Consider the following 23,806-nt stretch of genomic DNA (forward strand, 5'->3'; position numbering starts at 1 on the left):
TTATGTACATATTTATACATTTAACTTTTGTTTTGATAGTAAATTTTTATGTTATATATTGTTTTGTTGAAAACTACATGCTTGGAAAAAAAAACTCTTTCTTTGTTTTTGCCACTTTTATGCTGTATAGTATTTTTTTATTTGCTTTAATGTGATAAATATTTTTATAAAATTCTCTTTTTTTTTTTCAAAGGGTAAACATGCCATCTTAGATATAACTCCCAGTGCTGTCGACAGGTTGAATTATGCCCAGTTTTATCCAATTGTTGTGTTCATGCATGCTGAGAACAAACACATTATAAAAGAATTACGAGCTAAATTCGCAAAGTCAAGCTATAAAAGTTCAAGAAAATTATATGAACATTCTGCAAAATTGGAAAAGTTATGGTCCCATATTTTTACAGGTATGTAAAGAACAGGCTGTATATAAGGAATGATGAAACAATTAATATTTACTCTTAATCAATTCTTAACATGTCTGAATAGATTTTAAATGTATTGTTCCTGTGTTTAAATGAGTCCAAGATTTGCACCACAAGTAATTTTTCCTCGGAAAATAATTGAAATAACAACATACGTTGATACTTGTTTTCAAACTAAAAAGTATTGTCTTAACAATTGAAGTGTTTGAATAGTAAGTCTGAATGAAGTGTTGACAATGTAAGGAATGTAAAAACTAGAGAAATATACGATTATGAAATTGACTTAAGGTTATGGAAGAGAGATATTTTAGCTATGTTTAGCTATGATTGTTTTTAGCTATGTTAATATGTAGCTATAGAATCATAACTGTGTGATTCTATAGCTACATATATTCAGTGGAGAAAAAAATCAACCTCTTGATTTGTATTTATGGTACTGTTGTGACTAAAAGTGATACTTCCAAATTTTAGCTATCAATGGCTCCAATTTTTCAATTTAAATAATTTTTATGTTTTCTTCTGTGAGCTCCCCTTCTCCACACACACACACCTTATTTTTCCTTAAGATTACGCCACTGCTTTCATTATAGCAAAAGCAGTATAACTTGAAGCGTTTTTAGGAATTTATATCATTCAAATTCTCGAGGGACCATGGTTCCACGGGCTAACAACCAAGCCTAAGTCCTTGTCTTCTGAGAGCAAAATATTTCTGTTACAATGGCTTGCTATGGTGGAAACAAGCAATTAATGTTTAGTTTTGAAATTAACCTGTTTGAATGTAGCCTTAACAAACTAAACTTGAGAATTTTATTTTTTGCAACTTCGGTCAAGTTGCAATTCATTTTCTGTGGATCATACTTACTGTGTACTGAAATTTTATCTCAATTTTTTGTAGCTTCAATATCCCTTACTACCGGCGATTCATGGTACAAAAAATTGCAGGAGACGATTGATAGGCAACAGAAGCAACCTCTTTGGGTATCAGAATCCAAGGCAAGTAACAAAAAAGTTGCATTGATACATTTGCTAGTTAGACCCTTTTGTGCTTTAAATTTTTTGTTTGTATAGTTTTGTGATCCCCTTTCTTTGCATACAAGAAATATATGTAGGTTTATAATCTTTTAACTACATTAAAGTAACCATTACAAAAATTTCCAAAGGAGCACAAATTTTCATTCATTGCCCTCGAAATTCTAGCTATGTTACGTCAATTAATGCTAGAATGAACATGTGTTTCATTGAAACAGATATTTCGTCGTGTGTATTGGTATTCACTCTGTAATGAAATTTTACTGTATTACCCAAGATTAACAGAACATTGTAGATTATAAGACATGGAGTACATGCTCCCCATTAGATTGCATGATTTAGGGAACAATTTTTTTAAATGATTTTATGTGCATCAGTACTTTGCCTTTATCAACCATTAAAATTTTGTTATAAGATCTAAATGTTCACATCTATTGATGCCTGACATTCCTCAACCTGTTTTTCGAATCATTAATTGGTAATTGCAAACAAAAAGAAATAAATAGTTTGTATGAGTGATGCTAACAAAAATATATTCGGAAAAAAAGTTGTTGATTTTTGTCTAATTAATAATTCACCGTTGAAAATCAATCCTGTTGATGCAGCAAGGAATATTACATTAAGAGCATTTTAAACTAAACTCTGATTCAGTAATTTTTGTACCATGAGATTCATTTTCTCCCATTTCATTGTACTCATTAATTTTTTTCAGTTTATTACTTGTAGTAGGAGGAATGTTTTTAAAGTAAGTACCGTTTTGAAATTAAAAAAAAAAAAAACAAGTATAGATAGAGCAAAGAAATTTATTGTACAAAAAAATCTACCAGCTATATGCTATTTTTCCACATTGCCTCTGTGATTTTCCAAGCATTTGTCATAGCGCGGTACACGTTTTTGTATGATCATAGAAAGTTGGTGCCTGTGTAGTCAACCATGGGATAACTTGTGCTCTGAGCATATTATCATTGCTTCTGTGCCACCGACCGCCAAAGGAAGACTTTTGTTGCCAAAACAAATGAAAGTTGCTGCATGCGAGGTTCAGGGCAGTCCGGAAAATGTTCAAAAATGTCCCAGCCAAAGCCCTGTAAGAGTCTTTGTGGTGTCTGCTTTCGAGGATATCGGAGTTTCCCGATCTCTGATAGAACTGCGTTCGAGACTAGAACGGGGACTCGGGGTGAACGAGATTAGAGGAGTGTAGCAGAGCGTGGGATGGATTTGTAAATAGAATGTGTGTTTTTGCCTAGTGTACATAGTAAGAATAAATAGTGATGTATCCATAATGAGATTGTTTGTTGAGCACCCTAACATGAACCCACAACCAAAGCATATACACTACAGCTGGCGACGAGGATGGGATAGCAGTTTTTTCACAGCTTTTAGTGCAAGTGCGTAACGGTAAAGCAAAACCGAAAGTGTGGATTAGGGGATTTCCCGAAGTCGGCTCAAGGTAAAGCTTATTTAATTTTTATTCTAAAAGGATGGAGAAGCTTGTAGAACAACTCATCAAGCAAAATGAAGCTTTGATGGCTGCATTGCAAGAGAAATCAGACCACAAACAAGATAGAATATCAGTGTCATTTGAGAAATTCGATGAAAACACTGAAAAATTTTGATTCGTTCATAGAACGGTTTGAAGCTTTTTTGGACATTCAAAATGTTCCAGAGGCAAAACGTGGGAAAGTTCTGATTTCTACCTTGAATGCGAGATTGTATAATTTGTTAAAAAATTTGCTCTCTCCGGATAATCCTTCGGATAAAAATTTTGCTGAACTTAAACAGGTTCTTAAAGATCATTTGAATCCAAAAGCTTTAATAATACCTAGTCGGCATATGTTTATTAATAGAAAACAACAGGAAGGGGAATCAATAAGTAATTACATTGCTCAATTACGCTCGTTAGCAATTCCGTGTGACTATAAGGAAAATATGTTAAACACGATGTTAAGAGATGTTTTCGTTAGCGGTCTACGAGATCGTAACATCTTAGATCGATTATTTCAGGAAGATGATATAGATTTAGAGAAAACATTAAAAATAGCCTTGTCAATGGAAAAAGCTGTTAAGGGTGCAAATGAGATTATTGGGACATCCGCAGAAATGAAAGTACTTAAAACTAGGAAAAAAGGGTTTAAAACGCAGAAACAAAACTTTGTAGCTAAAAATAATAAAAAACAAAAATGAAACTTGCTCGCGTTGCCTGGGGACGGATCACAATAAAAATAATTGTAGATTTTCGTCTAGTGAATGCCTTTTTTGCAGAAAAATCGGACACATTGCAAAGGCGTGTTTCGCGGCAAAGAAAAATCGGCAGGTTCAGCAGAAAAAAGTAGATGCAAATGTTGATCCTGAGTTACAAAATATAGTTCCTATTTATGGATTTAGTTCTAAAAATAATGTGTTAAGTGAGGTAGAACCGAAAAGGACCGCCAATAATGGTTCAAGTTAAAATTGAGAACAAAACTGTTAACATGGAACTTGACACGGGAGGAACAGTTTCTGTAATGTGCATTAAGGAATTTAGAAAAATTTCAAATAAAGAGATTCAGCCCACAAATTTAGTGTTTAAAACATATAGAGGTGATAAACTAGTACCTTTAGGTTACGTCACAGTCAAAGTGGAATACCAAAGCCAAAAATCGGATTTGAATTTATACATTGTGAAGGAAAATTTGGATACAATTTTCGGCCGGGAATGGCTGTATAAAATCAATCTTGATTGGAGTGCCATTAAAACGTTAAAAACTTCTAACGAATTGAGTTTAAAAAAATTGCTGGAAGAGTATAAGGAAATTTTTGACGGCAAATTAGGTGAAATAAATAATCATGAGGTAAAGCCTGAATTTAAAACCTAATACTCAACCTATATTTTGTAGGTCAAGACCCGTACCTTTCGCGTTAAAAAAATAGAGTTGAATCGGAAATCGATCGGCTTGAGAAGGAGGGTATCATTGAAAAGGTTGATACTTCAGAATGGGCAACACCAGTTGTACCCATTGTTAAAACAGATGGTTCCATTAGGCTTTGCGCCGACTACTCTGTAACACTTAACCCTAATTTGGAAGTACCACAACACCCTTTGCCAAAACTGGAAGAAATATTTACATGTCTTAATGGGGGTAAACATTTCTCGAAACTGGATTTTAGCCATGCATATTTGCAGATGAGGGTGCATCCGGAGAGCCAACATTTATTAACCCTAAATACCCATAAGGGGTTATACGTTTGCAAACGGTTGATGTATGGGCTAAATTCGGCCCCTGCCATTTGGCAACGTTATGTTGAGGGATTATTTCTTGGTATTGAGGGGATAAAAATATTCATGGACGATGCTAGAGTAACTGGTTCGGATGACCAGTCACATTTAAAAGCATTGGAAACATTCTTTAAGAAATGCAAACAACACGGTTTAAAATTGAACTTAGCTAAAAGCAAGTTTTTTTCAAGATGAAATTAAATTCCTTGGCCACAAAATTGATGCCCAAGGACTGCATAAAACCGATGAAAAAATTTTGGCAATTACGAACGCCCCAACTCCAAAAAACGTCCAAGACGTTAAGAGTTTTTTGGGCTTGGTTAATTTTTATGGTAAATTTTGTCCAAATTTGGCAACATTGGCTTATCCCTTAAACAACTTGACAAAAAAGGAGGTCAAATGGAATTGGTCGAAAAATTGCCAAAATGCTTTTGATAAAATTAAACAGGTAATATGTTCAAATAGAATATTAATGCATTATGATCCCACCTTACCGTTAACTCTGGCTACGGATGCCTCTCCTGTGGGTCTTGGAGCGGTGCTCTCCCATGTTTTGTCCGATGGAACTGAAAGGCCAATAGCGTTCGCATCGAGGACACTTACTGCCACGGAGCAGAAATATGCCCAGATTGACAAGGAAGCTCTCTCAATAGTTTGGGCAGTCAAAAAGTTTTATCTTTATCTAAAAGGAAGACGGTTCACCTTGGTGACAGACCATAAGCCCTTGGTGGCAATATTCAATTCAAAAAGTGGACTTCCTATCCTCACAGCTACTCGACTGTTGCATTATGCGCTGATATTACAGGCATATCAGTTCGATATAAAGTATAGAAACACGAAAGAACACGGTAATGCCGACTGTCTTTCGCGTCTACCTCTTAAGTCCGAAGATTTGAAAATTAAAGATGATGTAGACATCTTCCAACTCACTCAAATAGAAATGTTACCAATCACCGCAAAAGAGATAGCTAAAGAAACGCGTGCGGATGAAGAATTAAGTACTCTTCTTTCGAAATTAAAATTGGGTGAAAGTCTAGAAGGTAGGGAAGCCGAATATACCTTACAAGATGACTGTATTCTAAATGGACAGAGGGTAGTTATTCCAAAGAAGTTCAGATCTAAGATTCTCGATGAATTACATCAAGGCCATTTAGGAATCGTTAAAATGAAGGCCATCGCTAGATCCTATGTCTTTTGGAAGGGAATAGATGACGATATTGAAAACGTCACAAAAAACTGTCCCGATTGTATTAAATTTAAATCAGACCCAGTAAAGGCAAAGGTTCATCATTGGGAATATCCGAGTGCTCCATGGGAGCGCATTCATGTGGATTTTGCTGGCCCTATTTTTGAACGAATGTTCTTTATAATAGTAGACGCACATTCGAAATGGCTAGAGGTCTTTCCCTTGAAGTCAGCAAACTCTTTCAAAACAATTGAATGCCTTAGAGACTGTTTTTCCAGATACGGCCTGCCTGTCGCTATGGTGAGTGACAATGGTCCTCAATTCACATCTAGCGAATTTGAAATATTTGCGAGGAGCAATGGAATTAAGCACAGGACGTGCGCGCCATTTAAGCCTTCAAGTAACGGGCAAGCTGAGCGGTACGTTTATACTGTTAAACAAGCTCTAAGAGCCATGCAGAGTCATCCTGGAAACATTAATCAAAAACTCAGCACATTCCTAATGAATTATAGGAAAGCACCTAATTTGACAACCTTGCAAAGTCCAGCCATGCTTTTCCTAAAGAGAGAAATTAGAACTAGGATTGATCTAGTTCGTCCCAATCTAAAGCAAAGAGTTGAAGATCGTATCCGAAAGGATTCATATCATTTCAAGGACAGAAGTTTTGAGATAGGGGACAGAGTCGCTATTCGTGATTACCGATCGGCAAATCGCCGATGGAAAATTGGCACAGTGATCAACAAGGACGGTGTGCTGCATTACACTATCGATGTGCAAGGAACATTGATACGCCGTCATATTGACCAAATGAGAGCAGTAGGGAGTGAGGTACAGTCTTCTCCAGTGATTTATGAACCGTATGTAGCAGCTACTTCGAAGGATGTGAATCCAGAACCGCGGTCTGTGGTCAATGACTTTAGTAAAGAAACTGAAGTTTCGCCGACTACACCTGCTAGACCTGGAACGTTAGTGGTGTCCAGAAACACAATCCCAACACCACCGGTGAATCAGAACTTGGACTCACACCAACCTGAACTGAGGAGATCTACACGAATCCGCAAGACTCCCCAGAGATTAGATCTCTAAATAAGTGGGGAGGGATGTGGTGTCTGCTTTCGAGGATATCGGAGTTTCCCGATCTCTGATAGAACTGCGTTCGAGACTAGAACGGGGACTCGGGGTGAACGAGATTAGAGGAGTGTAGCAGAGCGTGGATGGATTTGTAAATAGAATGTGTGTTTTTGCCTAGTGTACATAGTAAGAATAAATAGTGATGTATCCATAATGAGATTGTTTGTTGAGCACCCTAACATGAACCCACAACCAAAGCATATACACTACAGTCTTCATGGTTCACTACACAGGTGGCAACTTTCTGCAAATTGGTATACAAAAACTTGTACCACGACATGACAATTGCTTGGAAAATCACAGGAGCAATGTCGAAAAACAGCGTAAGTGTGGTAGATTTTTGTACAATAAATTTCTTTGCTCTATCTGTACTCGTTCTTTTTTTATTTCAAAACGGTACTTACTTTAAAAACATCCCTCGTATATTGTACTGTTTCCTAAAAGTGAGCATAATTAAAAGGTATGAAGAAAAGAAATTAAGGCTAAGTACAAACTAGTTTGAATCATTCAAAAGGTAGCAGCTTCAAAATCTGAATTTTTTTCAGCACCTGCTCACTATTCTTCAGCCTTTATCAAGATACAAAAATTAAAAATTGTATAGTAGTCTCCGTTTAATGTGATCACTTTGGAGCGCAATGATTTTGTAACAATAAGCAAATCAGGAAATAATATAAATTTACTAATTTAGGCCGTACATTCAGTTTTAAAATAAACATCTAAAAACCTCACCTTCTGTCTATGTGCTATGTATTTCCTAAAAAGGGTACAGAATTTCCAAAATAAAAATATCGTCGAATATTGGTTGATGTTTTTTTTTATTGTCTGAAATATTTCTAAAGGAGCTCATTAAAAATTGTTGGTAGTTTTCTTGACCAATCACGGGGTGCAAGTTTTGCAACTTTTGCTGGATTCCCATTTTTTAAAACACTTTTGAGATGGAATGAAACAGAATAGATACAAGTTAATAAGTAATGAATAATCTGTTAATGAATTAATTGGGGGAATGTACTGATAAATTACCCTTCCTTTTAGCTAACTTTTATCATATAATTATGCTAAAGAGAATACTGCTACTGACCCTAAACCATCAACAATATTATCCGTCCACATTGTGTTCAAACACTTTATGCATAAAATAAAAGGGACTTTAGTAATATTTTCAATTCATTAATTCTTTCAAAAGTAAATGCTTGAAACATTGCTTCTTTTCATTGCTGACAGGGTTCGTACGGGTCATGGAAATCCTGGAAAGTCATGGAAAAAAAAAAGCAAATTTCAGACCTGGAAAAGTCATGGAAAATTTAAATTTTCATTCAAAGTCATGAAAATTTTTTTAAGGTCATGGAAAAATGTCCTGGGCAAAGAGAAAGTAACCGTATCTAAAAGAGCATTAAAAATCTTGAGTGATTTAACAGTATTGCACATGAAACTATTAAAACTGGAAAATTGAACGATCCCAAAAACAAATCTGAATTTTGAAATTTCATTGCATCCACTTCTGTTGCAGCCACTCGTCTTTTTTTGCAATGTAATTTTATTGCTTGCACATCACTCATTTTGAATTTACTATTATTTTCAACACTTCTTACATTTTTTATTCTGTAGTCGCGAACTTGCACAATGTTGATTTTGCCACGCCCACTCAAAAATGCTATTCGATTGCATCCAAGTTCGTTTCCATCACTCGTAAAAGCTTTATTGTTAAATTTATCAGAGTTTAGCTTAATTTGTTGAAGGTTTTAGAAAATAAAGATCTTTAGTCAGGCGACAGCATACATAAATAGGAGAATTTTAATATTCTAAAACAGTAGTGCCCAACATACGGCCCGCAAAACTCATTGTCAGGAATCAAACACTATGTTCTAGAATTTTTAAACCTGTTAATTAGTATGAATTTGAATATGTGCAAAAAAAAAATGTAAATTTAAATGAGAAGATTTATTCACTACTGAATGTTTTTTAAAAATAAATATCTGGCTTAGAAACATTTATTTACTACAGAATCTGGCTTTACTTTAAAGAACCAAAATACTGTTAAGTTATATAGATGATTAAATGCATTTTTGATACTAAAAGGAAACTTTTGAAGCAAATTTATTGAAACTTATTAATGAGTCATTCAACCTTTGTCCCATTCATTTTCATTCTGTCTGTTTACAAAAAAAAAAAAAAAAAAATAGGCATTAAACACCATTATATTCCATTCACTGTATTTTTACTTACATTTATGTGATGAAGACAAATAAGAATGGCTTGGTTTTTTTGGTGAAAACTGATATTTTTAATCGCAAGTAAGTGCTTCAATGAGGTAGTGGTATTCACGTAAAAGTTTTGCTGATGTTCATTTCCAAAAAAATTGGCAGGCTTGGTATTAAATTGTACTATTCTCTTCATGTAACAAGGTCATGAAAATTTTTATGAAATCATGAAAAAGTCTTGGAAAAGTCATGGAATTTTTTCATCCAAATAGAGTATGAACCCTGTGCTGATAAAATTAATTAAGAACGTTTGTGCCTTATTGGGTGCTTTATTCCTGGCCTGTTTGGTTTTATTGACACCCAAGCAGCTTCAGAAATTTTTCGTACCTAAAACTAGGTTTGTTCATAGTGTAAGGGGGGAGTCATACTTCACCATGACACTCCCCCCAACCCCCCCCAAAAAACAGTATGTATCCACCGCTGAACAAATTTTTCTCTAATTCTAAGCCATTTGGTAGGGGAAAGAACAAGTTTTAAACCTGTGTATGTGTGATAATTTTAAACGATATAATGATCACAAAGGTGATAGTTTTAACATACAAATAAGTTGAGAAAGTTGGGACCAAGGTGTTTTGACTACAGTAAACAATTGATAACACAAACTGCCATGACATTAAGTACTGTATTTACCATTTTAATTTTCATTTGCAGCCTGATGAGCCCATAACAGACGATTTCCTGTTTCCAATGTCCTCACGATTAACTTACGCCTCATCTCCAGAGAGCGACCTTGACATTTCCATCGATTCCCGTTCGGCAACCCTGAGGGAATCGGTTTCATACAACGAGAGGAGGTTGGTCAAGTCTTCCAGTGATCCTAGCATTACAGCCGCAGAAGAGTTAGCTGATGCAAAAAATTTAAATCAGTATCCTGCTTATAGTTTAGGTAGAAATGGACAGGTGGGTGTGTATTAACTTGTTTATTCTCAAATGTTTCAATAATGTTTTTGAATTTTCTATTGTTCTGTTTATTTCTTTTGATGGGATTTTGGTATCTTCACATTCTTCTTCGACTACAAAAATTTCAAAAGTTCTTTTCTCTCTTTCCCAGCTACCCTATCCTTACTACATCTTTCGCAGGGTAAGTGAGACTTCTATGCATGATTCTAATCATATTTTATTCTGAAAATCAAACAAATATTTTTGAGTAACTTGATTGTGCTTGTAACTGGGTTTAGAGTTGGCATTTTTTTCAATTTCACATGCATTGTGTAAAGTGGCAACTGAACTTAACTTGGCAAGTTTTTGTCAAAATTGATAAATTTTGTAATAATTTATTTCGTCTTACTTTAATTGGACAATTGTGTGTCCTGTTATCTATACTATCAAAACCTGTGAGTGTACCTTTAACCTTATCTCCTCTGGGTTGTGAATGTCTACCAGGTTAATACTGGTAATATTGGATATAAGACATCCAGGGGTAAACGCATTAAAACCATCTGTCACTCAATGTAGATGGTGAATGTTGGTTGTCGAGTCAAGCTCCTAGTAGGTTAAAATAAAATTTACTCAAATAAAGTTTTTCATATTTTTGTCTATGTTAGCAAAATTACTAAGCTTAGCAGAGTCAAAAGACAATTAGTTTGCTATATTTTGAGGATGTTGTTTAAGGTGTTACACATTTAACTAGAAAACAACTAGTGATCTTTAACTTTTACAAATGGGTCAATGTTATTTTCCAAAATAATTTTAACTCTGGTAATATAACATATATCACTAAATTGTTAATATGGAATTGTTACAAAGTCAAGAAGCTTATTCTATTGTTTTTTTATGCTTAGGAAACTGCCATACCGTTACAGTCAGTATTCAATGTGAACGATATGATGACTTTACCAGCTAGAGGTATTTTTTCTTTTAAGTACATTTCTATTGTTTACCTTTACAGTGGTAAATTTGCTCATATTTACATTTTCATTGCATTGAAGCCACAATTATATATTACATTCTAATAAATGTTTATCAAATTCAGTATTGCCAGTGCAGACGGAAGATTATATTCTGAATTCATCAAAGACAAATGGATGTAGCACTTTTACGCCACAACAACGTTCCAAAATTGATCCTTATGCTACACTGACACCCAGTGAAAAAATGGTGAAGCAAATAAGTGGTGAATTAAAGGGTGAGATAAGTTTATATCTTTGCTCCCAACTTTAGGTTGTGGTAAATTTACCTTCTTAGTTATTGAATCTGATCTATGAAACAATATCTGATCTTTAATAATTCAATAAACCTAACAAGATTTTGCAGTTTAAAACTGCATTGCTCAACCAAATTCCTTCAAAAAAGCATTGTTAGGAAAGCTTGAATAGAAATAAAGATTTGAATTATTTTTTCTAACAAAAAGTAAGTTCCAATTAACATGTGTTAACTAGTATATGTGTGCTTATCTGTTTTTTTTTTTTTTTTTAAATTTGTCAGACAATATTAAAGTAATATAATAGAGAGCTGGCAAGAATTTCCCCCATTATTATAAAAACTAGAAAATCAATGACAGTCTTACCAGTAAAACAGTTAAGTTGCCGGATCGAGTTCAGCCTTGTCACGATAAAGCCTTTCCCTGCATGTTAAACATTACCAAAACATATAACCAACTTATCATGCCGTGGCGGGAGTTTCATTGTTGAAACGTGCTCGTTACTCACTCATTGGCTATTATATATAAATGAGGATTTCAGTTACAAAAAATCAAAAGCAAATGAACATTTTTTGCTTTTTTTTCCCCATGTGACCAATTTTAAAAATGTAGCATATTTTTGAAATGCATATTTCTCTTTGCATTGAAGAAAATTATTTAAATTGACAGAAAGTGACTTTAGGAAATATTTCAAAAGAAGTAATAATGAATTCTAATTTAAACCAGATTATGAGTTGAAAAGTCTCACGTTCAAAGCTTAAAATTACTATTATTACCTCAACAAATAATAAATAGAGTAGCCAGCAGAAAAAGTTCTTGTGTTACTTTTTCCGAAATACTTAACTCTTGCTTTGAATAATACAGTCGAACCTTGTTATCACGACTCTTTTGGGACTGTCAAAAAAGTGTCGTCATAGCCGGAGCGACGTCATAACCGGAATAGTTTAAAAATTCGTAATTAAACATAAGTTAACAAACAAAATTAGATTTAATGAAGAAATTAATAACCTTTATGTATGTATATGTTTTTAATTAGATTAAACTAATGCAAATTTGAATTATTGGTAGATATAACAAAAATTATTTGAAAAAAAAAAAAACACTTCACTCTTTTTTTTCTTTCTCCAATTCTAAAATACTTTCCAATAAGTGTTTGCTAAACTTTTGAATAACATTTTTAAAACTCCTCCTTTCCACGAAATTACCAGCAAGAAAGAAAACAATTCAAGACTCTCCACTTTTGCCTGCAATTTGATTAGATTTTGACGGCTAAGTCCCACCTTTCGAATATGAAAAAACCCTTTGTAATTCTTTTATCCACTTTAGAGTTGTGTGTCCCTTTTCGATCTAATGAGGAGCTCTTAACTCTTTTTCTCTCATGGGAGAAGCTTGTAGTGACCACCTACAGCTTTAGGTAGCTATGGTCTTTCTCTTCTTCTGCTGTTTCCCTAGTTCAGTATTACAATCCACCTGCTTTGAATTCCTTTCTATTATTCCTCATCTTGTCAAAATCTGAAACCTGTACCTTTCAGAACTTATCTACCCGACCCCCGCCATTCTTGAGGTGTTGTCATGCCTGGTCAAATCTCTTGTCAGAATCCCAAGTTCCTACAACAAACATTTCCAGGTGTTTTCATTATTTTACTGAAAATTTTCCAGTTGCAAAGAAATATTTGATCCAGTCTGCGCAGCTTGAAGTGTCGTCGTAACCGGAGTTGCACTAAAAAAACTGTCGTTAAATCCGGAGCCACTTAATATTAAAATAATACGCCATAAGTTCGGGACTTAGAAAAAGTGACGTGACATCCGGAGTGTCGTGAAATCCGGGTGTCGCGATAATGAGGTTTGACTGTATTCAAATTTTCAATGTAGAATGAGCAGTTGTTGCTTGGTCTGAAATATAGTAAAATGAATATTTTTCCTTTTAGTAGAGTTATATTTTATATGAACTAAGCCTTTAGCTTCCCAAATAATAAAGTCGTGATCTACAGTTGTTTCTCTGTTTGACTTTCAAGGGACTACAAAAAATCGTTTCTAAGTAGAGTGTTTCCTTAAACAGCATTTTTGGAAAAAACCAACTGATAAACACTCTTCATGCTTTTGTACTCGCAATACATATATTTTAATGTAGGGACATTTTTTAATACTATTATTCAATACCCCAAGCATGAATCAGACTTTTTCTTTTGTTCAGATTGCAATCAGTTCTGTGATAAAATTTACATCATCCAGGTACTATGTTTTCCCTTGTATCGATGTCAAGGGCAAGGCTCATAATGTTGTAAATGTTCTAATCGCCTTCTCTCTTCTTGTCAATAACATATGTTTTAATGATATTGAATTAGTATAGGTATTCTGTAAGAAGCTTTCACATTGTGAATGAATCTCAGATTTAAAGGCTACAACTCCTTTGCTAATCGTTTTTTTTTTTAAATATATAGGTTGTATGAACCTCTAAATAGCCTGTCTAAAGTTCATTAAAAAGGGTAGCCTTTTCTTTTTTTTTCCTAATTTTTGATCCACACATTTTACCCAGTCATTCACAAGAGTCTTGATGATACAAACTTTGGTATTTTCTTAAAAACATAGAAGGAATTTTTTATGATGTGTTAATGCAAAGCTAAGTAGTCGATCACTCCCTAATATTTCTTCTAAAACATGTAAGCATTTTTTGTCGTTAATTGTTAAGAAAATCATTGATAAATACAAATAATGTTGTGCTCATATAGGAATTTTCTGCAGTGTATAAAACTAGAACAGCAAAAAATCATCATTAAATTAAGACTTGTTAAGAAGAGCATTGTTAAAACAGTGATCCAATTTAATTCATACACATGAAAATGATGAAATTATGTAGTGTTTATGTTTCAAAGCAGTAACTTTTTTGTGGGCAAGAAATACCCATTTAATTGCTCTGAAAAAAGTTTTGTTTCACTGTTTGCTTTTTTAATGACCCTAATTTATTTGTGTTTTACAGAAATGTATGAAACAAGACCTCATCATATGAATCCACTACCTCCTCAAGTTGACAGAACAAATAAACCTGCCAGACATTATGAGCATGGTAATTTATCTTTGTCTATACTACAATTTTATTTGACAATATTACATAAAGTTTTTACACATATACAGTGGTAGACATAATTATAAACTCAATTTTTTTTATTTTGGTTTAATTATAGCTTAACTCAATTTACCTTTTTTTTCACTAAAGTAAAGATGAATGGTTAAAAGAATAGTTCTAAAAGTAGTGCAACTCATCAGTTAAATTGAAAAGTTAATGAAATTAGAGAATTTGAAAAATTAATATCATTACGTAATTTTAGCATTACGTGAAACCTGGACAAAAGTAAAAACTCAAAAGTAAAAAATCCAAGATTATAATAAAATTTTCTTTAAAAACGTTGATTTTAAGCTATAGAATGTATAAATGTTGCCATCAGTGATTGTTAAATATTTTGTTTTTGAAAATTAATGAGAAACATTTAAATGCACTGCTGGACAAAATTATAAACTCAAGACCTTTTTCATTTTTTCAATCATAATTTAACCCAGTTTAATTTTATTTTTTATTTAATAGATCAAATAATGCAATTTAAATGCTCAACTTTAATATCTAAATAAACTTTAAGGGCTCTTGTGTATTATATTCTAAGTTTTGGATTTTCTCATCATCAACTTCTTTTCTGAAGAATAAAATAAAAAAATTCTTGTCATTAGCTACTGCTTATTTTCTATATAATTATGTCAAACTAAAAAATGCCACTGAATAAAAAAAAATAATAATAAACAGTTATTTTCATTTCAGACGATATTTTCTCCTCAGTTTAATTTTTCTTTATTTTTCAAGTAAAACTTTTTATCTATTTTCATGTTCAGAATGATTTGAGCTTTTTTTACTGCAAGTTTTTTTTATTCTGTCGAGTGGTTTAGTTCTTCGTGCTTTGGTATTCATTGAGTTTTGATATGCCTCAAAGTTTAAAACTTACAGAGCAACAAGTAGGAAAAATTGTGGCCTACAGAGATGCTTGTAAAACCCAGCGCCAAATTGCCTATTCAGTTAAATGCTCCCAATGGGCAGTAAAAAATGTACTGAAGGATCCCCCAAGTTATGGAAAAAGAAAAAGGACGGGGAGGCATTCGAAACTAACTGAGAGAGATCGAAGATATATTTTACGCACAGCATCAAACACTGGAGCTTCTTCCAGCAAAATTCTAAAGACTTTAAAACTCAAGGTTAGCTCTTGGACAGTTAGAAGAGTTCTACAACAAGCTCAGAATATGAAGTGGAGAAAAATGAAAACACAGCCAAAACTGGAGGTTCGGAATTATTACTGAAAGATTTCAGTTTGCACAGAGACATGTGTCTTGGAAAAAAATATGGAATTCAATTTTTTGGTCCGATGAAAAAAAAATTCAACTTGGATGATTCAGATGGCTTAAGATACTATTGGCATGACATTAGCAAAAAAGAACTACACATATTTAGCCGAAACTTTGGTGGAAGTTCTGTAATGGTTTGGACTAGTTTCTCTCAGCATGGTAAAGCAGGATTGGCGTTTCTTAATGGAAGACAGAACGCTGAAGATTACCAATTAATACTGGAGGATCATCTCTTATCTTTTGCTCATCTGATTCCTAGAGGTAACTGGTTATTTCAGCAGGATAACGCAAGTGTACACAGAGCGAAAAGTACAAAAGAATGGTTCAAGCGCTGGGGTATCAGAGTTATCAAATGGCCAGCTCGCAGTCCGGATCTTAATCCGATTGAAAATCTTTGGGGGACCATGGTTCGCAATGTTTATCATGATGGGCACCAGTACCAAACCACAGAGGAATTAAAAAGGGCAATACTTTCAGCATGGAACCATATGCCACTGCAACTGTTGGAAACTCTTGTGAACTCTATGCCCAGCCGCATATTCGAGGTTATTCAGAAAAATGGTGGCCCAACTCGTTTTTAAAAGTTAGTAATTCACACTGATGGCTAGATTTTTTTGCAGTGTTAATTTTTAAAACATTTCAAATGTTTTTTTTTTTTTTTTTTTTTTTTCAATTTATCCATGTTAGTAGCAAAATTACATTTTCTTAAATCTATGATTTTGTTTTACTAAAGTGATTAACTGAGTTAAATTATGATTGAAAAAATGAAAAAGAAAAAAAAAAGTTAGTGAGTTTATAATTTTGTCCAGCAGTGCATTTATATGTTTCTCAGTAATTTCCAAAAACAGAACTTTTAGCAATCATTGATGGCAACATTTATTTATTCTATGGCGTTAAATTAACATTTTCGAACGAAACTTTCTCGAAATCCTGGATTTTTTACCTTTGAGTTTATACTTTTGTCCAGGTTTCACGTAACGATAAAATATTAAATTTGCAAATTTTCTAATTTCAGTATTTTTTAAAATTTAATTGATAAGATGTACTAATTTTAGAACTACTTCTTCAACTATTCATCTTAACTTCAATGAAAATAATTTAAACAGAGTCATGTTATAATTGAAACAAAAGAAAAAAAATTGAGTCTATAATTTTGTCCACCACTGTATTATCGGAAATTTGTACTATGTACCAGCTTCTGGTTTTAGAGGGAGTCATTATCAGAAAGGAGGTGTAGGAGTCAAAGTGCAATTTTTGGGCCCAAATAGTCTAGGGTGAAGATGTCTTGAAACATTAGTCCCCAAAATAGAACTTTAGGCTAAATTTAGGGGGGGGGTCATACCCCCCCCCCCTATTATACTTGCGCCTAACATGTAATCCTTTCTTTTACAAAAAATTTTTGTTTAATGAAAAAAATTTGCAGTTTACGAACCACTTAAATAGATTTAGTGAAAGGAAAAGAAAATGCACTTAGTATCTCCAGAAACAAAGTTCATGTACTCAAACAAACGAATAATAAATTAATGCATTTTTGCCTAAATTTGAGCTTTTACTCTTGGACAAAATACAAGAAATATTTATTTTTCTTTAGAAAAAAAGAGAGAACATAAGTAACATTATTTTCTATGTGTTCCCAAAATCAAATGATGTGCTTTAATGCAATTGACATGTACTTTTCAGCTGTCTCTACTTCTTATTTTACTCTGAATTGCAATTTGTGCATTTTATGCTAAAATACTGCTCAAAAGTAATATTTTGTTGTTCAAAATGCTCATTCATAATTTAATATTTGACTAATTTTTAATATAAAACTTTTTATAATATTAATCAGATATTATATCTCAGAAGAATGTGCATTGTGAATGAACTTATGTACCATTTTCTTTGTCCTAAAACTGTCCTCCTATTGTTGAACTTTGTTTATACAGCCACAGTTAATTCAAAATCTCTACATAGTATAAAATGAAGTCTCCAAAAAGCATCTGTGTGTTTGAACTCGCAAAACTCGAGAACTACCTGGCCGATTTCGCTGAAATTTTCAGTTTGTTCCTTTAAGTCCTGAGAAGGTTTGCAGACCAGTTCGAAAACAATCCAATGAATAATTCTTTTTTTATTCCAATTTAGGTCCAATTTTCACAAACTCCCGAATATGGGGGTGAAAAATTACTCGCAAATAGTATTATTATATATCGTTGGAAAGGGAAGAATTTTCCGCGTTCTACGCAATTTGTTCCAATGCTCTAACTTAATCGCGGCGGGAGTTCTTTACGTTTTTAGCTCGAATTTTTTTAGGCTTGGCTGAAATTTAGGTACTACTTTCTTCATTAAATCCATCAATAAAAAGTGAAGGAATTGTCCCACAGTTTTCCTTTTGACAGCATTGGAAAGAACTGCTTTTTTAATCCAGATCTAACTCGACCAAACGTCGAAAGTTTAACCTTCTATCTCCATTAGAAAAAAAGTTACAAGCGAATTAAATGAAGTTCAAAAATCTGTTCTCTATTCAAGTTTTCAACCATTTTATTTTGCGTTTCCATGGTAACGCTTTTTGAATCCATATTTTATTTCCATCTTTCTCATTTTCAATTCTTAAACTTATTTTATTTTGTGTTTTCATGGTTACGCCTTTTAAATCCATCTCTCTCATTTCATTTTAATTTCTTAAAAGTATTTTAGTATCTGTCGTCATTGTTTGGGGAGAAAATTTTGCATCATGGTTTTTCTTCTTTCATTTAATCCTGGTTGTTGAAGATACTTCACTTGGCCCAATGGTTTTTTTATTTTTTTTTTCTAGGTAGACCGGGCAAAGCCGGGCCGCGCAGCTAGTTATGGCTAAAACAGCGTTTTGTTAATAAAATTTCATTTACTTTTTAATTACATCAGGGCTGGCTCTAGTAGTTCTGCCGCCGTAGGCGATATTGACAAGTGCCCTCCCCCCTCCCTCCCATTGAATAATAATAATATAAAAAAATATTATATTATTAAAATAAAAATAATTGTAAAGTGCTTAAAATTAAAGTGAGTTTCTAGTTAAATTCCAAACTGGGTTTTGCATATCCAAGCACGGGTACACATTCTAAATTACCTTTTTTTACTTTAAAGTTATGTAATTTATGGCTCTGAAACAAACATATTTCATTAAAATAAAATTAATATAATCATATTTATAGTTAATATTTTCAAAGGGCTTTTAAATCATGCAATTTGCAGCCTCTAAAACTAAATTGAATTTTCTGTTAAATTCCTATTTATGTTTTGGGTATCCAAGCACTGTTACACACTCTAAATTATTATTATTTTTTAGCATTGAAACAGTAAATTTTATGATGCTGAAACAGGCATTCATACTTTTTAAAAAACATTTTGAATTTCAAAGTTCGGTACCCCATAAAATTTGCCACCCTAGGCGGCCACCTAGGTTGCCTACCCCAAGAGCCGGGCTTGAATTAGATTGAAAGTGTCACGCATATGACTTAGACTAAAACGAGGGTTTTGGTTGAGACGAACAAAACATCTGACCTCTGCAGAAAGATTTTGCAATTTACTACCGTAACTTCATATCTCAGCAATTTTTTGTCTTTGAAGAAAGCTCACCATGCTGTGTGAAGCATATGTGGAATTGTTTTGTGTAGAGAATGAAGCTCATAAACCTGTTTACCTTTGGATAGGTCAGCCTACTTTAATAAAACTGTTAATCTTTTCCTTTGGATACTGCCAGCTATCACACCGTTATCACCCTTTTAAAGCAAATCAAGCTTTTCAATCATTATAGCATCTGTGTTGTTAATTTAGATTCATATTAGTATAAAAGGACATCATTTCAAAAAAAAATTTAATATATAAATACATAATTGCCTTTTTACGTATCAAAAAAAAAAGTTTGACCATTGTTATTTATGTTATGTTATTTACAGAAAATCAAACATTACCAGATGTAAATATGAATGTTTCCCATGACTACATCAACACTATGGAAACTTTTGAAACAATAAACTCTTTTCCAGATAGACAAGTAAGTATTTTATGTACATGTATTCTTTTTAGTTTTCAACTATAGGTGTACTTTGTTATACAAGAACTACTAAAGCATATACAGTCAACTCTCAATAACCCGAAGACCCAAGGGACCGACTAAAACGTTTAAGTTACTTGTAGTTTGAGCTATGAGAAGTTTCCACAACAGTCTCAAGAGTTGGGGACCTGTAGAAAACTTTGAGTTATTGAGATTCGACTATATTGCATTGAGCTTTTTCTTTTATTTATTTTTTGAGCAATCAAGGAATGCTTATTATTTTCTTTGCATTTTGAGTGGTGTTCTGCTCCATTTTCAAAACAAAATGATTTTTGTAATGTGTGATGAATTACACCAAAAGCACAATGAAAAAGTATTGAAAAAATATGCTTTCTTGTATCTGATCTCTTACCGATTGGATTTTTTTTTTTTTTTGTATTTGTTGTTATTTCTGTATATTTTTAGATTTCTTAAAAAGTAGGCATTATTTAATATTACAATTGTACACATTTCTTAATGCTAACATAATTTATTTATGGATGATTGCTAAATGTAATTGGGTGTAGTTTTTAAAGTGTTCTAACGTCTAAAAACATGGAGTACACTTCAATGAAGAGCATATAAATTTTTAAAAATAAAAAAGTGTTTTGAAAAAAAATAAGTTTCAAAACTTGGTTGTACTCCTTAGCTGTAAAAACCTTAATTCGTCAAGAACGTTCAAAAATTTATTATATTGTTATTATTTTAATAGCAATTGTGGATTGCTTTTTCTTTTTTTAATAGTTTGATAAAATAACTTGTTCTTTTTCAGATATATATAGAAAGACCTACATATTCTGATGAATCTCATGGCCTTCCAAATAGCATGTCATGCTTTTCTAACCAGCCAATGTTATCACCTAATCATGACATATTAGATGCTATACCACAAAGGTCGTTCCCTAATCCTCCGATGCCATATCAGTCCATGACTTTAGATCGAGCCAAATTTAGCCACATGAAAGCAAGGTAACTTAAAACTACTATTTGACATCACATCACACCCGCGGGTCCCCTGTTCCTATCACAGTAGTGACTTGCCCAGATTAGGCACCCTCGGGAAGTTGCAACCTTTTTTATTTAATTCCAAAGTAAACTACTATTTGGCAATCGGCCAAGTAAAGACGATTCCATCTGAATGAATCTAGCAGGGGAGAAGGGAAAATAACGATGAGATATTGATACACGCGTTTTATGTCACTAATGCCTTTTTCATTCATTGCATTCTCTAAAATAAAATGGGGGGAAACAAAAATAGTTACTATGGAAACAACAAAAAAGAGAATAAAATGTTTTCATTACGTTTGGGAATGTAAAAGCAAAATAGTATGCTCAAAACTTGTGAATAAATGAATCAATTAATTTTTGTAGTGAAAATATAAATCGAATATACTTATGATTAAAAAAATATTGCCATGAGCAAATTTTCATTTTTACAAAACTGGGGCTAAATAATAGAGAGGCACAAGTGCACATCTGTAAAAAGCCAACTAACACCCCTATAAACTAATAGATAAGTCCATTTCCGCCTATAAACCAGATATTAGCCTTTCCATTTGATCGATGGTCAGATAGTATGCTCGGTTCATCTGCAAATGCATATGTGCATGTGAGATTGCATGTTTTATTGTCTTATGTTACTAGTGCTTATAAATGCCTAAAATCGGAGTCTTTTTTTTTAAATTAAATGCATATTACTGTAGTTTTCACCTACTTTAAGTTTTTTATCTTATTTATTAATTTTTTTAAAATTTGTCTTTGTATCTTATGTTGCTAGTGCTTATAAATACCTAAAACCAGTCTTTTTAAAAATAAATACATATTACTGTAGTTTTCACTTGCTTTAAGTTTTTATGTTATTTATTTATTTTTTTTTTTAATTCGTCTTTGTGTCTTATTTCGCTAGTGCTTATAAATATTTAAAATCAGAGTCTTTTTCAAAATAAATGCATATTACTGTAGTTTTCATTTGCTTTAAGTTTGTTATGTTATTATTTATTTTTTTACTTGAGAGAGATTGTGTGGAAGTTGAAAAGTTATTTTAATTTTTACTAATAAGTAACAGGAAAAAAGACTATCTAACAGAAGAAAGTCTTCAAGCACAAATTCTAATTTGCTACAATAAAAGTATTTGATGGGTGTATTATTTTCTGAGTAAATAATTGCTTTAATATTTGTTTATTGCCTTTGTAACAAAATGGAAAAATAGAGAAGCCATTTCTTATTCATATGTGACAACTTTTTAGGCATGATTAAAAAATATTAGTCAATTTCTTTGAAAATTGCATTGATGTTTTAAATTATTAATTTACTTGACCCACATCAGTATAGTTTTTTGATGGGAATTACACTCTTTTAACTTTTAAGCATCATCCCTGGAATTCAAATCCCAAAATAGTTTTATGATGTGCATGTTAAACTAAAAGGCAGCTTTTGATATGTTTAATGTTATAAAATTAAGAAAAAAATCTTTTTTTTTTTTTTTTTTTGAAGTTCTGTTTATTTTAAAACCATTTTTTTTTCTAGACATGACACAAAACCACCACCTCCTCCCCCTCCAGTCAAATCAGCCAAGACCAGGCAAGTTCAAAAATTTCCTTTTTTTTCTCTCTCTTGTCTGCACTTTTTTCTTGATGTGTATATGTGTCATTGTTTCTTCAATTTTTCATTATAACATTATGTTTTTATCATATATTTTTATGAACACACATATATGTTAGAGATGCAACTATGGTGACAAAACCTTGATTTTCAAAATTAAAACATCAATGGCAAACTAAATATTCTCCAAATAGTACTTTATTATTAAATAATTATAAAAATTGATATATATTAACTTTGTCTTCAAAACAAATAATCTAAAATATCCTTTTGTGTCGAATCAACTTTTCTTTTGTGTCGAATTAACTTTACTACCCCTTAAATTTATTTTATTTTATTACTTATTACTTCATATCTAATACTTATGAGCTGCAAAAAGCAGTCAGTACTAATAATAATGGACGTAATGTATCATCACAATATATTTTATTTCTCTTGATATTTTTGGTGCAATTATAAAACATGGACATTGGAAAAACTTCTTTCGTGAGTTGAATGTCTTGTTTTGTTTTTTAACTGATGTAGACTGGAACTCTCATCATGTAATAATACATCATGTAATTATGTAGGTGAATATGGTGCGCAGTGAAATAGTTAAGCTAACTTACTTTTTTCAAAATGAACAGATTGGAAATTAGTTTTGAAAATAACGGTACATAAAAAAGAGCAATGTATTCAGTAAAAAAACTTGCATTGAAATATAATTTTTTATTTTTTCCAGTACGTATATTCAAAAAAATTAAAGTTCATTCTTTTTTTTTTCTTGCGGCAAAGTAAAAAATGAAATATTTTTCTAATAAAATAGTTTTATTTTTTGATAATCAAAAATATTTTTGATAAAATGAATAAGTAAATAAAGAATAGATGAATAGATAATGAAGCAATTCATGAATAAAATAGTTAATAAGCATATGATAAAAATAAATAAATGAATTTTTTAGTAAATCAAGGAATGTAAGTAAATTAATTAACGAATGAATACATCAGTTTTTTAATAAATGATTGAATAAGTAAACAAAATGGACTGTTTCACTTTGCCCCACATTCACTTGACTAATTGTGCAAAATATTTTTTTTAAAAAAAAGCTTAATATTAAATAAATAAATGCTACGATGAATATTTATAGGTATTAATTCATATTTAAACTGTCAGTAGGAACTTTATCATTTCATTAAAAGATATGATTTTTTTTAAATTTACCAAAGAGTATTAAGATGTGAGTATCAATTTTTGAAAATTGCTTATATATATTATCATATGCTTTGATCTTCAGAAATAACTTTTCCCTTACTGGACTAGCCTACATGTTGTGCTACATAGTTAAAATATTACCAGATAGGTGGCACAAAAA

General features: G+C 32.2%; 1 protein-coding gene across 1 annotated transcript in view; it reads left to right on the top strand.

The window, feature by feature from the left end:
* Positions 1-23,806, top strand: part of LOC129223217 (tight junction protein ZO-1-like) — a 619,137-nt gene that overhangs the window by 587,097 nt on the left and 8,234 nt on the right. Inside the window, exons 19-28 of the mRNA XM_054857781.1 lie at positions 194-404; positions 1,318-1,415; positions 9,931-10,179; positions 10,331-10,360; positions 11,061-11,124; positions 11,252-11,404; positions 14,397-14,483; positions 19,717-19,814; positions 20,626-20,822; positions 22,380-22,433. Coding sequence (XP_054713756.1) covers positions 194-404; positions 1,318-1,415; positions 9,931-10,179; positions 10,331-10,360; positions 11,061-11,124; positions 11,252-11,404; positions 14,397-14,483; positions 19,717-19,814; positions 20,626-20,822; positions 22,380-22,433 — 1,241 coding nt within the window. The remainder of the gene's footprint in view (positions 1-193; positions 405-1,317; positions 1,416-9,930; positions 10,180-10,330; positions 10,361-11,060; positions 11,125-11,251; positions 11,405-14,396; positions 14,484-19,716; positions 19,815-20,625; positions 20,823-22,379; positions 22,434-23,806) is intronic.

Source organism: Uloborus diversus, chromosome 5, assembly GCF_026930045.1.
Source record: "Uloborus diversus isolate 005 chromosome 5, Udiv.v.3.1, whole genome shotgun sequence".
Classification (NCBI taxonomy): Eukaryota; Metazoa; Arthropoda; class Arachnida; order Araneae; family Uloboridae; genus Uloborus; species Uloborus diversus.